The following is an 18,057-nucleotide window of genomic DNA, read 5'->3' on the forward strand; positions in this document are numbered from 1 at the left end:
AGAGTTTGCCTGTCCATATGCGTAGATGAGGAGTAGTGGTGGTGAGGAGCAATGTTAAATTAAACAGTGTGTACCCAGCTCTAGTCTGTCACAGAGGGAAGGTTCAAATTGTCTATGTAATTAGAAAGACATCCCCATGTTTTATAGAACCTGTGGGTAGAGCCCTTGTGTTTCTTATTTTTTCTATCTTCATAAAAGAAAGAATATCTTTAATCAGGGAACTGAATGAAGGGGCATTTGAAGACTTCCACCTCAGCAAAATTAGACGTCTTGCCACAAGTGTGATAAATGCAACAAAGTCAGCCTTATATGAAGAGAGGGGTACTGTAGGAGGGAGAACACCAAACAAAGCAGTAAAAGGAGAGGGAGAAATTGTCAGTTCCAAGACATCCGATGGACTAAGGAAAAAAACCTTGGACCAGTATTCATGTAGATTTGGACAAGACCAGAGTGTATGTGCCAAGGATGCAGGTGATGAGTGACACCGCTCACATGTGGGGTCAACATCTGGGAAAATCTGGCTTAATTTGACCCTTGTCCAATGAATACGGTGGACAATCTTGCACTGAATCAGGCCATGTTTAGCGCATATTGATGAGGAATGCACGCGGTGTAAGATTGATTCCCATAGTTCGTCTGAGATCTCATCCCCCAGGTCCTCCTCCCATTGATTTTTGATTAAGTTGAGACTCACTGGTCGTAAGGTATACATACTATTATAAATATAAGATATCATTCCTCTAATATTTGGGAGGGGCATAAAGAGGGAGTCAGTAAGGCTGGCAGGTGGTGCGTTAGGAAAATAGGGATACAAGGATCTAGCAAGGCTACGTATCTGTAGGTATCTAAAGAACTGCGGTTTGGGCAGTGAGTATTTCTCAGACAGTTGTTGGAATGATGCAAATAAGCCATCTATATACAAGTCATTAATTGTCCTGATACCCAACATATACCATACCGACCATACCGACCAGGCTCCGTCAATCAAGGAGGGTGGAAAGAGGGTTTGTAGTAAGAGGAAAAAGGGTGGAAAGAGCTTTTAGGTTGAAATGTTTTCTAAACTGGTTCCATATTCTCAATGATGTTTTAACGCATACATTTTTAGTATATGGGGACAGAGGGAATCCGAGGGGGGAGTACATTAAGGCCTTCAAAGATGTGGGTTTACACGACAAGGCTTCCATCTGCAACCAAGTAGAGGGGGGACTGAGTATGTCTGAATGCAGCCAGTAATGTAAAGCTCTAATATTGGCTGCCCAATAATAATATTGAAAATTTGGTAATGCCATGCCCCCAAGTTTTTTGGGCCTTTGGAGAAATGATTTGCGAATTCTAGGTGGCTTCCTATTCCAAATGAACTCTGTGACCAGACTCTCAATCTTGCGAAAAAATGTTTGTGGAAGGAAAATGGGGATACTCTGAAAAAGGTAGGAGAACTTAGGAAGGGTGTTCATTTTAACATAATTAATTCTAGCTGGCAGTGATAGGGGCAGTAAAGACCACCGTTCAAAGTCTTTCTGTACACGGGACAGCAGACTGGCAAAATTGAATTTGTATAAATCATGGAACTTTTCTGTGATCTGTACTCCTAGGTAGGTAAATATGTGGTTTGCTATCTTAAATGGGAAAGAATGGGTAGGATATGCTCTAGCTGCAGCATTTAGTGGGAACAACTCACTTTTGCTCAAGTTTAATTTGTAGCCTGAAATAGAGCCAAATGTTGCAAGAGATTTAAGTGCTGCAGGTATAGATGTGGACAGGTTTGATACATAGAGTAAAAGATCGTCCGCGTAAAGCGACACCTTATGTTCTATACCTGATCTAAATACGTCTGTAATTTCCTGAGTGGATCTAAGGAGAACAGCCAGTGGTTCAATTGCTATAGCAAATAGAAGAGGGCTCAATGGGCATCCTTGTCGAGTGGAGCCGTGTCAGCAGAAGTATTCAGAAAAGTTGTTATTAGTCCTGACTGAGGCCTTTGGAGCAGAGTATAATAGTTGAGCCCATGTGATAAATTTGTTTCCAAGGCCAAATTTCTGCATTGTATAGAAGAGGAATGCCCATTCCACCCGTTCAAATGCTTTCTCCGCATCAAGGGAGATCAAGGCTTCAGGGGTATTAGATGAGGGTTGGTTATAGATTGTATTATAAAGATGTCTTAGGTTGTAGAATGAATACCTATTTTTAATAAATCCTGTCTGATCTGGGGATATGATGGTCGGCAGTATAGAGTCTAAGCGAAGTGCTAATAATTTAGAAAGTAACTTTAAATCCACATTCAACAAGCTAATAGCCCGATAAGAGGTACAGTCCAAAGGGTCTTTGTTCTTTTTAAGAATCAAAGATATGGTGGCTTGAGTGAGAGTTGATGGAAGGGTAAGCTTTGTATATGATTCATTATACATATCGACCAGTAGGGGGGCCAATCAGTGGCGGCTGGTGATTTTTTTTTGGGGGGGGGGCGCAGTTGGGCGGCGCGGTTAAAATAGCACTCCACAATAAGAAAAGAGTTTGAGTAGAATATAAAAAAAAACAAAGCTTTATTTCAAGAACACACAGTGCTCAACACTATCCAATAACAACCATCAACAAACTGTAACTTTGGGCATGAGAGGTTCAGAGCAGAATGGTTTCAGAGGTTTACAGAATAAAACAGGTGCCCACACCCTCACATGAGAGGTTTAGAGCACAAGAGATTCAGAAAGAGATATCACATTTTACATTGAGTGTTTGACAAGAGTAGGCCCCACTACTTGTAAAGAAATTTAGCCCTCCTCTCTTTCAAGTTGGCAAATCTCACTAACTTTTCCCTCACAACAGCCAGCATACAGTCAAGAAGTTCATTCTGGACTATTTTGGATGTTTCCTTAAACAGTCGCGCTCTCGAGATGCTCTTTCAGTGCACTGTCAAGTGAGGCACCGACGTCCACCAAGCCACGGAATATCCCTGGGTTATCCGAGTTCTCGCTCTCATCATGACCACGCAGGGCCAACTCAAATGCACCACAGAACTTCACACAGTCTATTATTCTTGAGAGAATGTGTCTGTTTTTCCTTACTTCTTCATTGTGTTTTCGAATGCCAATTCGGTACCCTTAGTCGAGCTGCTCTGCTATACTCAGTCTTCCAAAGAGGCTTAGCTTCAGGCTGTTAGTTAGATGGCTGCGGCAAGATTCGTGCTTCTTACATTTATCGTTGAAGTGCTTTAATAATAATAATTAAGACCTTTGTCAGGTTTTTAATGGCACACAGGACACACACGTGCATATATGGAGGCGACACAGGACACACACACGCAGGTAGGCCTGAGGTCGCGGTGAATTTATTTTCTGCTTTTTCCCATCCTGGACCGTCCTTCCTCAAGGACCCCCCAGGAGCAGTGGGCAGCTTGTAGCGCACCGCCACTGGGGCCAATAGTGGAAAAAATGTTCTGTAAAACTCGATCGGGTAGCCATCCGGTCCAGGGCACCGTCCACACTGCATTGAGGCCATAGCAGTCCCAAGTTCTTCTACAGACAGAGGCTGATCCAGTCTGGTAGCAGCCTCCTCATCCACCTTTGGGATGTCCAATGAATAAAAAAAAAGATCAAAAGCAGTAGAATCGGGAGGGTGCTCAGATGCATATAATGAGCTGTAGTAGTCCTTAAAGTTCTTCCTCTTTATGCGTAGAACAAATATTAAAGTTAGCTTGAAGGGCAAGGCATTCTTTATATAAATCAGGGGAGGGGTTGGCTGCATATATTGTGTCAAGTTGACCAATTTTCTGCATTAGCCCAGACAATTCTGCCTCCCTTGTCCTCCTTTCAAACGCAGTGTATGAAATAATGCTCCCTCTGAGATATGCTTTCAATGTGTCCCATAGGGTTGATGCAGATATATCAGGAGTTTTATTAATCTCTATAAAGGTGTTGATCTAATTGGAGATGGATTGGACAAAGACATCACTAGATAGCAGGCGAGTGTTGAAGCGCCAAGGAGGGCGCGTTGAATTAGGTCCATCAAAACCTATTGTCAGAGAGATCGGCACATGGTCGGATATTACTATGGGATTATATGTTACGGACCGAACAGAAGGTAATAAGTTCCGTTGCTAGTTCGATTCCCTGTCGAAGCGTCCTTGAGCAAGACACTGAACCCCTAATTGCTCCTGATGTGCAGTGTGCCATCAGTGTAAATGTAAAATGTGTATACATTGTAAGTCGCACATATGTAAGTCGCTTTGGATAAAAGCGTCTGCTAAATGTAAATGTAAATGTAAATGTAATAAATTGTTGTTTATTCAAAAATAATCAATACGTGTGAATGTTTTATGGACATTAGAGAAAAAAGAGTATTGTTTACTGTTTGGATATAGAAAACGCCATGGATCAGATATGTTAAATTCCTCCATGAAGGATTGAATTGTTTTTGCTGATTTAGATGGAGAGTGTGCTCTGGTTAATGATCGATCAAGGGTTGGGTTAATCCAGCAATTAAAGTCTCCTCCAAGTATGAGAGAATGTGTTCCGATATCTGTGAGCTTGGAGAAAAAAGTTCTAAAAAAAATGATAGTCGTCCCAATTAGGTGCATAAATATTTGCGAGAATGAGGGGGATACTATGAATTTTCCCAGTAACAAAAATATATCTCCCATTTGGATCTGCTAGGACATTGGAACAAATTAAGGGGACTGATTTATGTATGAGAATAGCTGTACCCCTGGCCTTGGCCTGAAATGTTGAGTGATATGTTTGACCTATCCAGTTCTTTCTCAACCTAGTGTGGTCAATCACTTTTAGATGTGTCTCCTGTAAATAAATGATGTGTGCCTCTAATTTACGAAGATGACTCAGGACTTTGCTAAGTTTAACTGGTGCATTTAGTCCCCTACAATTCCAGCTGACAAAATTCAACTTATTCCTATGAGACTGTGGCATGAATCACTGTTTGATAAACAGGACTTGAAAAACTGAGTCACGTTAAGTAGGCTACTGTAAATGGCAACCACGAATGAAAATCTATTTAGGCAGGCATAATAATCGACAAATACATACAAAATAAAAATTGAAAAAACAAAACACAAAAGAAAATTACAAGACAAAACACATGTATCCCTTGCTAAAGCGTCACAACAGACTGTTCGTCACATCTGATGATAAATTGTGTGTGTGTGTATATACAGTATATATATATATATATATATATGTGTGTGTGTGTGTGTGTGTGTGTCTGTGTGTGTGTATACAGTGTATATATATACATTCATATATATATATATATATATATATATATATATACATTCATATATAATGTATTCCTATTACACCTGTATTTCCCTACGGGGATTAATAAAAGTTCCCTGTAGGGAAATGTAGGTGTAATAGCAGCAAGGTAATAGCAATACATTATATAAATAAAAATAAAATAAATAGATAAGTACAACGCAGCTGGCGTATATTAGATAAAAGTTATTATGTGGGGGGTCAGTCCTCGGTTAGTCTCTGATAGTCTGGACACGGTCAACGGCGATTTGTTAAAGGCTGGTCCAATGGTTTCAAAATGAACCTGAAGTCTACATCCATCAACAAATGGAAACGATCCCCTATGGAGCGTGGCCAGACCCTATCGATCCCCTATGGAGCGTGGCCAGACCGTATCGATCCCCTATAGAGCGAGGCCAGACCCTATCGATCCCCTATGGAGCGTGGCCAGACCCTATCAATCACCTATGGAGGGTGGCCAGACCCTATCGATCCCCTATGGAAGGTGGCCAGACCCTATCAATCCCCTATGGAGTGTGGCCAGACCCCATCAATCCCCTATGGAGCGAGGCCAGACCCTATCGATCCCCCATGGGAGGTGGCCAGACCCTATCGATCCCCTATGGAAGGTGGCCAGACCATATCAATCCCCTATGGAGCGTGGCCAGACCCTATCAATCCCCTATAGAGCGAGGCCAGACCCTATCGATCCCCTATGGGAGGTGGCCAGACCCTATCGATCCCCTATGGAGCGTGGCCAGACCCTATCAATCCCCTATAGAGCGAGGCCAGACCCTATCGATCCCCTATGGGAGGTGGCCAGACCCTATCGATCCCCTATGGAAGGTGGGCAGACCCTATCAATCCCCTATGGCAGCGGTTCTCAAACTGGGGTCCGCGACGCCTTGCCTGGGGGTCCGCGAAAAAGTCTGGCTTCCAAAGGTTTTTTTTATTTTTATTTTTTTTTATTTATTGCAATACAGTATACAAAACATGTAGACTAATGTTACACGGTGTACCGATACTAGAAACGTTTTGAAAGGTATACGTATAGTTACTTCATTAAATTAGCACGCAATCAGGGCGCACTCACTGTTCCGCTCCCTGTCAGGCTGCCTGCACGCATTGACTGCAAGGGCGGGGCTGCCCAACTCTGACATATGCAACAGGCAGTCTTCACTCACAGCGAGTGATCTCAGGGGAGACATGGCCTCAATGTGCAGGAGCTCTGGCCGACCGTCCTCGGCTTGTTTTAAAAAAATAAGTGAGATCTGGTACTTTGGTACTTTGGATACGAAGCAGACTGTGAAGGAAAGCCCATCGACACATAGAGACCCGTCTGTAAAACATGCTTCAAAGCCACTCAGGCAAAGGGAAGTAACACGTCAAATATGGCTAAGGACCTCTCAGACAGAATCCCCGAACTTTTCAGAGTTCAAAGAACGACAGGTTAGCAAATGTGATTATAAACATGAACACCCCCAAGGTCACCCATATACAGCCTAGCACGAGTAGCCTTAGCCTAGTTTAGCGACAATCGATTTTCCCCATCACAGAATTTTGACTATGCGTAGTACAATGATCATAATGCAGTGTGGTTAACGTAACTAAACTGCACTTTTCACGCTAGTAATGTTAAATGCCATAATCTGCAAGTGATGCATTTAATCTTCCATCAGTACGGGTCGTGTTTATCGTTGCAGAAGGTTCTTTCTTTAAACATAGGTTAACCGAAGGCATATCGGATGGCCCTATTGCATGTAGCTATTCTCGTTTAGACGTTGATCTAGCTTTCAATTTGGCTGCAAGAACGTAGCCCAGTTCATTGTCAAAACGAACCTCTATAAAGAAAACGCTATACGTGTATAATCAATGCAGTGATGTCACCATGTTGTTTTCATTAGTATCTTGCTGGAGGCTAATACTAATATGAATGCCATTTGTTAAGTGTTCGTGACAACGCTAATACAGACAAGTGCTCATCACATCAGCCATAAAACAACTGCAGATATCTGGCTTCCAAAGGTTGCCATCGTTCAGTGACAACAAGACCGGGTCAATAAACTGCACTGGACAAACTATATGCTGAGAGACAGGAACACCCTTCTCATTGATCATACAACACCACCACTGAAAATAGTTTATCATATTTTTTGTACAGAGATTTGTACGGAGTGTCAGTCGGGGATACCAGTTTTTGATAACATTAGGTGGATATTTCATGTTTGTTAATGTCTTTGTTAAAAATAAATCTTCAGAATCATCTCCGTTGGAAAACCCTACAATCTGCTTTGATAAAAAAAATGTATTCCATCAATATTTGTTTTTTATGTAAGGTAAACATTATTTAGCTTCTCAGCACATTTTCCAAAATATAATTTACAAATCTATCCTACATGCTGTCAAGTAATGCCAAATGTAATACAATGATTATCTAAAACTCTTGTAATATTAGTAGCTACTATATGATTTTAGAGTAAAAGAGTCCAAAAGCATAAAACATTACAAATAGCTATAAGCCTATATGGTTTAATTTGGGATGCGATTATGAGGGGGTCCTCGGAAAATGTTCTACCCTTTGAGGGGTCCCTGGCCCCAAAAAGTTTGAGAACCCCTGCCCTATGGAGCGTGGCCAGACCCTATCAATCCCCTATGGAAGGTGGCCAGACCCTATTGATCCCCTATGGAAGGTGGCCAGACCCTAGTTCTGGCTATTTTGGTTGTAGCAATGCAGAAGCCATGTCTACGGTCTTTCTCTTGTTTAGCTGTTGATTTTGTGTTTCTAAAGCTTTAAGTTCCCAATTTAAGGATGGAGCGTGGCCAGACCCTATCTATTCACAAAGTGAATTTGGGTCTGGTTAGACCAGGCTACACACCCAATGCCTGTTCTTTCCCCCGTGTGTTTATGTGCGTGTGTGCATGTGTGTGTGTTTGTGTGCACTGGCACACAACATAATAACATGATTTGTTTTGTCAGTACTTTAATGTGAACGTGCTCCCCGGTCAGTCAACACCTTCAAGAGACACTCTGACATACAGTATAACCCTCCACACCGCACTGAGCCACCTGGAACTCCGAGGAACCTGTGTAAGAATGCTCTTCATAGACTACAGCTCAGCATTCAATACCATCATCCCAGACATACTAGTCAGCAAACTAACTGCAATACCCCCCCCCCCCATCTGCACCTGGATAAAGGACTTCCTCTCAAACCAAACCGCCCACAATCATTGCACGCTCCCGCAACCTTGGCAGGGCCAATAACACAATGAAAGACTCCTCTCACCCAGGCCACCACCTGTTTACTCTCCTGCCCTCGGGCATATAATACAGGTCCTCTAGAGCAGTCGTTCTCAAAGTGTGGTCCGCGGACCATTGGTGGTCCGCAAGTGCCCCGTAGTTGTCCGCGACGGCCACAAGTAAATTATTGCGACATTTCTAACATACAACTCAGAACGAAGAGAACACAGTCAGTAGAAGCCTAATCTATTAAAAAGTATCCTTAACTATTAAGAAGGTCATGGATCGGTGGCTTAAGACAGGGACAATGAAAAGAAAATTAAATGAGAATGCCTCTGACACAAACAAGGAGAAGGGTCACTCCCGCCGCGGAGCTGCATTCAAACAGCATTTTTGTTCTCCCTCTGCGGAGACAGCAAGATGATAACATTATTCTGTGTTGTGTGACGTTGGATAATGACAACTCATAATTATGAAAAGTTGACTACTAGGATGGCTATATTAATGCCAGTCGGCTAGCCTACAGTTGGTAGTGAATTACTGCGGTCGCGTGGTCGGTATGCGCATCGTTGTGTTTATTGGTGTTTAGTGATACATTGGCGTGTCTGAGTGTGTGATGGGAGTATGAGGCTGTGAGCGAACTATAGTTTGTAACTTAACCAAGTCACGCATGGAGCAGGGTTCCAGATGCTTTGCCTAGCGCATTGTCATATCTATAACTAGCCTACCGATAAAAAAAAGTGCCCACCCGCGAAAATCACGTGCCGCTAACAATTGTCTGGTGCCAGGTCTGGGTAGGAGGCCTGTTGTTCCGGGGATATACTATTCAGTTAGATGGTCCGCGAGTTTTTTTTTATTGGCTAAGTGGTCCTTGGTCTGAAAAAGTTTGAGAAACACTGCTCTAGAGCAAGGACCACGCGTCTAAATGACAGTTTTTTCCCGACGGCCATCAGAACATTGAACACAGACATGCACTAAACATAAAATTTCATTGTGCATTATTAATACACTAATCACTTTATTGACTGCAAGTCACTTATGCCATCTCTCGAATACAATGACAATAAAGGCTTTTCTATTCTATACAAACACACATTAGGCACACCCTAACTTTATCTGTGTGTGTGTGCTTGTTTGTTTTAGGTTTAAGGATCTGAAGGGTTCCAAGCTATTGGAGTGCTTGAGTGTGTATGACAGAAGCTTCATCTACATGCCAGCCTTCTCTTCAAGTATCGGCATAAAGCCATCCTTTTGGGCTGCTCAAACAGTTGCTGATGCTTCAGCCAATCAGACAGTCCTGTTCGCCCACCCGGAGTTCCTGCGACGTGTCAGTGCCTTCTGGGCGGCCCGGGGTGTCAGCGCTCGGCGTCTCTCCACCGGCCTCTTCATGGTGACACTCGCCCTCTCCCTCTGCGACCAGGTGGACGTCTACGGCTTCTGGCCCTTTTCACACGGACCAGACAACAAGCCACTCTCTCATCATTACTATGACAACGAACCTCCCAACAGTTACCACGAGATGCCGCAGGAGTTTAAGCAGTTGACGCAGCTGCATGACAGCGGAGTCATACGACTGCAGCTGGGAAACTGTGGAGGCGTTGAACATGAACTGAGTCATTGACTACTACTGCAACAGTCACAGTAATTATGTCACAGTCACTGTAATGATGCGTTTAACCTATTCTTAGGTCTTACACTTGCAGCAACATTATGCAGGTTTTTATCATTTCTTGTTTGAGTAGTAGCTTGCATTCTCAAAGTCCTGATGGTACATGGTCATGTTCAGTTAGAGCCAGTATTATTTCTGATGTAAACGCAGATGGCCTCAGAAAACACTGTAAAAAAGATGCAACCATGGGAAATGTCACCTGCATCACATTGATGGATCTTTGTAAGAGTCACTGAGACTGTCACTGAGTCCAACTCCTCCACCTCGTGTATTGACCATGTACCTACAGCATTTTTTAAGCGGGTGTTCGACAGGGTTTCAAGGCATGTCCTGAAGATTATAAATACATCTCTTCAAACAGGCATCTTCCCAGATGCCTTCAAAACAGCTGTTGTAAAACCCTTCCTAAAGAAACCCAACCTAGATGGCAATGCACTGACCAACTATAGGCCGATTTCCAATCTTCCATTCATTAGTAAAATACTTGAAAAGATAATTTCAGTGCAAATAAACTCCTTTCTTAAAGAAAACAATCCTGGAGAAAATTAAATCAGGCTTCAATTCAAACATGCCACAGCATTGAAACTGCTCTTACTAAAGTAATCAGCGACCTCAGACTAAATTTGGATGCAAATAAGGTCTCAATCCTTGTCCTCTTAGACCTAAGCGCAGCGTTTGATTTGATTGATCATGACATCCTAATCAATCGTCTTGAAAAGTTAGTTGGGCTTTCTGACTCTGCTTTAAACTGGTTCAGAACATACATCAAAGGGAGAAAGTTTTACGTCAGGCTTGGAGATCATGTGTCTAAGAAACATGACATCTGCTTTGGGGTTGCACAAGGGAGCTACCTTGGTCCATTATTATTGTCACTATACATCAGGGGTACTCAATAGGCAGACCGTGGTCCGGATCGGACCCAGAGGCAATCAAATTTGGACCGAAGTCAAAACTAACATTCTAATTTAATCATGATCCAAGCGAGTTTTCATTGGTGCGTGATTTCGCGCTATATATTTTTTTCCTACTCGATGTGGTTTCTATCTTCCGTGTCCAATCCAGAGGTGCAATCAGGAGCTGTAATAACAACATCACTATGACAACTCACTCACTCAATGTTGGCCGCAAGCTCTGTGGGTCACGCAGGTTGTGTGTCAATGGCAACAACGCGGGCAGATAGATTTGTGAACGGTAACTTTTTCTCAGCAAACGAAAATCAAGGCGTGCTTTAAACCCGACAAAAAACTAAACGTTGATTCCAAAAATCGCTAATTTAAGACAGAGTGGACTGAAAAGTATGCATTTGTGCTGCCTGTGGGGAGCACAAAACCGATGTGTTTAATCTGCAATGAGACGGTTGCCCTTGTCAAAAGTGGTAACGTGAAACGTCACTATGAAACAAAGCATGCACACTTCGAACAAAAATACCCGCAGAACTCTGAGGTAAGGGGCAGAAAAATAAACCATCTGCAGTCATACCAAGCAGGACTGTAGTGGAGGGTAAACGCACGTAAACGCCGTTTACGCACCTCTGGAATTTTGGAAATAGCGTTTACGCACCTCTAAGTGGCGTTTACGCAGCTCAAAGTTCCCTGCGCCTTGTATTCTGCCGTTAGAATAATGTAACTGTCGTGTCTAAAATATACACACACGCGGTCCCATTTAAGCAGGAGTCGAACAGCAGATGGTGAATTCTTCAAGCAGGGTTTAATGCAGATCTTTAACCACAATAAGAGAAATAGGCCAGGCAAATTAACCCTTTTTGGAGCCAATAATAGAATTAATTGTAAAAGAATTTTTTTCAGCATAGATCATTTCTATGAGGTGTCCAGAACAACATACTAAAAGTCCTAAGAAATCCTAGTTGAGGAAATATGTTTAATTCTCATCAATCTGAGATGTGTGCTAATAATGCATGGCAAAAATACACCTCAAAAATGTAATTTTTTTCCTTTTCTCCTATCAAAATGAAACTTTACACAATGAAAGTACCCATGAAAAGTAACATTTTTTGTATTACAAGTTTCTTTGAAAATGAATTTTAATATGCAAATGAGCTATACACTAATCGAATATGCCCAAAATACATCCAAATAGGCTTATTTTTTTCCTTTACTCCTACCACAATAAAACTTTACATAGTAAAAGTATACATGAAAAGTAACTTTTTTTGTATTACAAGTTTCTTTTTAAATTAATTTAAATATGCACATGAGCATCACACTTATTGAATATGTCCTAATTGCATAGGCAGAAACACTATACCCCTGGCAGGTACTACCAAGCCAGGCAGTTTTCAGGTTAGAGGCCAGTCTAAAAGCAGCATTGCCATCTCCCATTGGCAGTAGGATGATTGGATGAAGATTGGGCCGATGTATTTGTCATACATATGAAGGTGTTTCTGCCTATGGACATATTCAATAAGTGTGGAGCTCATGTGCATATTCAAATTAATTTCAAAAGAAACTTGTAATACAAAAAAAGTTACTTTTCATGTATACTTTTACTATGTAAAGTTTTATTGTGGTAGGAGTAAAGGAAAAAAATAAGCCTATTTGGATGTATTTTGGGCATATTCGATTAGTGTATAGATCATTTGCATATACAAATTAATTTCAAAAGAAACTTGTAATACAAATTGTTTTACTTTTCATGGGTACTTTCATTGTGTAAAGTTTCATTTTGATAGGAGTAAAGGAAAAAAAAAAATTTTGAGGTGTATTTTTGCCATGCATTATTAGCACACATCTCAGATTGATGAGAATTAAACATATTTCCTCAACTAGGATTTCTTAGGACTTTTAGTATGTTGTTCTGGACACCTCATAGAAATGATCTATGCTGAAAAAAATTATTTTACAATTAGTCTGTCGTAAAACGCTATTTTGCCTGGACTAAAAGTCCTAGGAATATTTCTGTCTGCCTAAAGTCTCGCGCTGCCATTTAAACCTCTTCTGACACTCCCACTTCAGCCTTTACTGGCCGAACCTATGTCCAATCACATCCTTAACCCCTAACCTGACTCCATCCAATCAGAAAGCTTAAAATGTGTATCATGACCCATCCTCTACCCGGTGGGCCAAACCCCTTTTCTAACATCGTGTTTTAGAGTGTATCTGATCATCAAACTAATTAAATGAATTATCTGACCTTCCTTCTGAATCATATTAAAATATCCCACAGTAACAAATCACGGAAACGTGGAATCTTTGTTATGGCTTATTTATTAAACACTAAACACAACACACTGACAAAATGGCACGGGCTTTATGCCCTGGTGCAAGTAACCACGATCAGACTGTGCTACAGTCACACACCTGCACAACCTCTGTCCCAACACATAACAACAACAGGTACTTAGAACCATAAGGACCATCGTTAGGGAACATGCGTTAGTGCATCACATAGGGTATAACACATACAGTACAACAGTGTGCGCCCGCCGCACGGCATTATGGGGCGACTATGCCGGCATGTTACAATAATATGAAATACATTTGGTGTAATTTTAAATCACCTAAAACTAAATTTCATATTGTTGAAAATATAAACGCCGTAATCTGAATCATTTTCATCTGCGCTGTATTATGGTCTGTGGCCCTCCAATCAGTGCTTTGCGGCTGTGGCGGCGACACCAATCAGGATCCAGGAAGTATGTAAACACATACACGTTGTGGATTAGCCTGCCTGACTACCCGTTCAGAATGAATTCATTAGCCATGGATATCAGGCGATTTTTGAAGAGACCATCAAGTGCTTTCACTCACACAGATGCCCGCAGAAGGCCTCACGTACAAAGTAAGACTGAAGAAGATCAATTCACATTTTAAAACGTTGTTTTGGTTCGAACAACATCGTATTAAGACAGGGACAAACGCTATTAATAACGTGCTTTCAAATACGACGATGCAGGTAACAAGCAAGCCTTCGCTGTTCCATCTAAGTAGGCCTAATAAAACGTAAATTATTTCAGCAATCGAAGATGCATTAGTAATTATCCTCACGCAAATCGCTGCAGATAAGGCTATTTCATTGAAAATTGTAGACATATTATTTGCAAGCCAGTTAGACATAGATAGATAGATAGATAGATAGATAGATAGATAGATGGATACTTTATTAATCCCGAGGGAAATTTAGGTCATCCAGTAGCTTATACACATACACAAATACACTTATGCACTTATACACCTCACCGACATACATACATAAATCACATATACATACACATAGGGAGAACATAGTGTGTTTCCAGGTACAGGAAAGGGTCTGACCCTATTGTACAGAGTGCAATGATTTTGACAGTGTCGGTGTCCAGGAGGAAAGTGAAAACCTAGACACTTAGACATAGCTAGACACTTAGACATAGCTAAGTGAAATGTTTTAGCTATAGAATCTTCCATTTTCGCGGTCAAGGTAAAATATAAGTGTAGATAGAAGAAGAGCAACAGCAGAACAAGCATAAACCCGACCAGTGGGCTCTCGCACGCTCCCTTCATTGAGGCAGAGGTACTGTTTGCCTCCCCTTCGAGGTTTTTTGTCAGATCAACAAGACTAAATAGATTTTACGCATGCGCTCAACCCAGTTTGTGAGGGATTGCGCAATCTGAGATGAGGCACAGCTCGTCGCTGCCTAACCGTCTCGCGGTCTCCTGTGTGTTTGAACAGGACATGCGCAAATTCAGCGATTTTAATTAAAATATTAATATTTATTTTATCGTTTTTTACTTTCATGATGACAGGTGAGGCTCTGCCTCCACTGACCGCACGTCCTTGCTCTCGCATAGAAACGTGAGCGGGGAGCCAAGCTGTTGCTTCACTGAATAGGCCTATGTGCTTAATCAATACGTTATTTGAAGTCATGAAAGGTGTACAGTAGCCTGTAAGCGAAATACACTGGAAACAAGTCATATTTGAAAACAAGTCATTTCTTAATGTGAAAAAAACATGCTTGTTCAATCCAACACAGTATGTGAAGTCCTGGCTGGTGAAGCACAGGAGAGCCAAGAACCCCAGAACAAGGGGCAAGGCAGGTTTCTCCACAGGGGAAGTGTTTAATTGCAGCATGGTTTCTTTTTATATTAAACTTTTCAGGTGTATCACCCTGGGCCTGTTTCCAGAGGCCTTCATTTTTTTAGGTCCTATAGAGGTCCTTTCTTTTGTCTCCCCCACCACCCCCTTCATTTTTGTGAGGCCTACACATACATTTCTTTACTGTTTTCTTGAAATTTAATAAACTACAAACTCATCTATTCACTGTCATTGATTTAATATGACTTTAACTGATATCATAATGGAATATAGCCAGGACAGCCTTACAGAGTCGCGACGCTTTGTGTTGCGTTGCTTCGCGTCGTGTTGCATCGCGTCGTGTTACATTGCGTCGAGGTCTGTCTGATCCCAAAATGTATAGTTTACCCACCTCTAATTTTACCAGCACTGATACCAAGCAACATGCAGTGTGTAATAGTTAGTTCAGCCACACAACAAGAGCGTGCCTGTTGTGAGTCTGCCTTTTCAACCATGAATATGGTGAAAAACAAATACAGGAGCACACTCACTAATGAACACTTACATCAGTGCCTCCGCCTGGCCTTCACACCTTTTATGCCCAAGTTTAAACCACAAAAAAAGTGTCACCTTTCACACAAATAAGGCCAGACCACATCACCTTTTGTGCATAGTTCGAATGTTTTTGGATTTTTACCGTCACTGTTCCGGACCCTGGACTGAATGGAAATTTGGCGAGTGGATCTTTTGGGTTTCTAATTGAATACCCCTGCTATAGATGCTGCCACTTGGGGACATCATTAGAGAACACAATGTATGTTTCTATAGTTATGCGGATGACACGCAACTGTACATCTCTGCTGAACCAAATAATGCTGCAGCTATAAACTCCATTAGGCTACTACCTGACTTTTGGCGATAAATAAGTGGATGAGCAATCATTTCTTAAAGTTAAACGAGGACAAAACTGAGATCCTACTAGTCGGCCCTAAAACAAAAATTGGGGAAATTAACTCCCTGGATTAAATCTGAGGTTACAAGTCTTGGTGTTATCTTGGATTCAGATCTAAGCTTCAAGTCTCACATTAACAAGGTGACGAAAACATAATTTTTCCACTTTAGAAACATAGCTAAAGTACTACCATTTATAAATTAAAAAGATGCTGAAAAACTGATTCATGCCTTTATTTCAAGCTCCTTATATACAAGGCCCTTAATGGGCTAGGACCAAGTTACATTGCAAACTCCCTTGTCAAATACTTGCCTTCAGGAACACTGTGATAATCTAATGCTGGTTTATTGGAGGTTCCCATTAACAGCCGTAAGAAAATCGGGGACGCAGCCTTTGTCCACAATGTCAATTATGCCCCACAGCTATGGAACATACTGCCTATAGATATCAGGGAAGCCAGCTTGCTAAATATTTTTAAAAGGAAACTAAAAACGTATTTTTCACCTTAGCCTTTAACTAGCTACGACTTCGCACTGTATATAAATATTTAACATTTATTTTTCTTTTCTTTCCTTTTTTTTATTTAATGTGTTTTACTTTGATCTTCATTGTGATATAATGTGATATTAAGGGGTTAGAAAAACTATATCTCTGCAGAGTTTTATTTTCTATCTTATGTTATGCATTTTATGTATTTTATTTTTGATCTTAAAACTTTATGCACTCTATCCCTGTTTTTATGTTCATATTATTTTATTTTATGCACTCTACCCTAGTTTTTGTGTTTTATGTTTATTTAATGTCTATTTTTTTGTGGATCACTGTGCATGTAATTTCTTTGTGCACTTAATTTCTTTGCTGTTAAGCACTTTGAGCTGCATTGTGTTGTATGAAAGGTGCTATACCAATAAAGTTTATTATTATTATTATTTTTATTATTATTATGTGAAGGAGAGATAAACACAACTGCCGTTCCCACTAGCCTCCATTCTTTTTTGAGAGTCAAAGAAAAACCACCTTAACCCAATCCTTGTGGATGAGAAATGTCACTCAAATACATCAGTGTAAATTACCTTTAATGAGTGTCAGGTGTGTTGTTCTTGATTTTGGCAAGCAAGTCCTGCTGTTATAGTTTTCTAAACAGTTTGAGAAAAAAAGGTCAGTAATAGCCAGTTAGGCACTGTTGTGTATCCTGCCATCCTAACTAAAATATGCATGCACCATGTCAGCCAACCATAACTAAACATAACAAAACTAAATGCTAAATAATATTACCATACACTGTAGAAATGGCTGTAATACAGTGGTGTGGTGAACATAAAGCAGTTTTGCAACAACAAGTGTCATGAGGCCCATGTGCAGAGGTGAGTGTTTTGTAAGGTCAAACAGAAAGGCCTGGGGGGTATTCTTCGTAGCTCGCTAAACGGTTTAGCGAGCTAATTTTCAGGCTAAGATAAAAAACGCCCCTCTTTTTGGTTCGTGGAAGCAACTTTTGATAAATCACCATAGTTACATATCGATTAGCACTAACCTGCTCCAGGGCAGGCTAACTTAAGTGTAGCTGGATAAGCTTGCCACACCCCCGGAAAAAGGAGGGATCCCATTGACCAAGGACTGATATTAGAGTTAGATTAGCGGAGGGAGAGAGTTCTTTGCGATCGCCAAGATCCATTATTCTTGTATGAGCGCTACCGATTCAGCCGACAAGGAATCATTAATTTACAAGACCTTCTCGAGTAATTTATTGCAAACACCACATTGACTGTCTTGCGCTTTTTTGCGAGTGGTACATTTTTGTAGTGTCGGTGATGCGGAGAACAAAGCACTCATAATTATATGAGTGTTATTAGTACACCATAGCATATCATTATTGTAGAAAATGATTACGGTGGACTCATGATAAGAATAGAGAGAAATACAGACAATTTATTTTCACTGCTTCAAT

At 41.1% G+C, this 18,057-nt stretch overlaps 1 protein-coding gene across 1 annotated transcript; it reads left to right on the forward strand.

The window, feature by feature from the left end:
- The first annotated feature begins 5,738 nt into the window (after positions 1-5,738).
- LOC116219229 (alpha-N-acetylneuraminide alpha-2,8-sialyltransferase-like) lies at positions 5,739-10,153 on the forward strand. Its single transcript, XM_031562355.1, has 2 exons — positions 5,739-5,869; positions 9,625-10,153. The coding sequence occupies exons 1-2, from the start codon at positions 5,739-5,741 to the stop codon at positions 10,100-10,102; spliced, it is 609 nt and encodes a 202-aa protein (XP_031418215.1). The 3' UTR covers positions 10,103-10,153.
- Positions 10,154-18,057: the final 7,904 nt, after the last annotated feature.

The sequence above is a fragment of the Clupea harengus genome, chromosome 3 (genome assembly GCF_900700415.2).
Source record: "Clupea harengus chromosome 3, Ch_v2.0.2, whole genome shotgun sequence".
Taxonomy (NCBI): Eukaryota; Metazoa; Chordata; class Actinopteri; order Clupeiformes; family Clupeidae; genus Clupea; species Clupea harengus.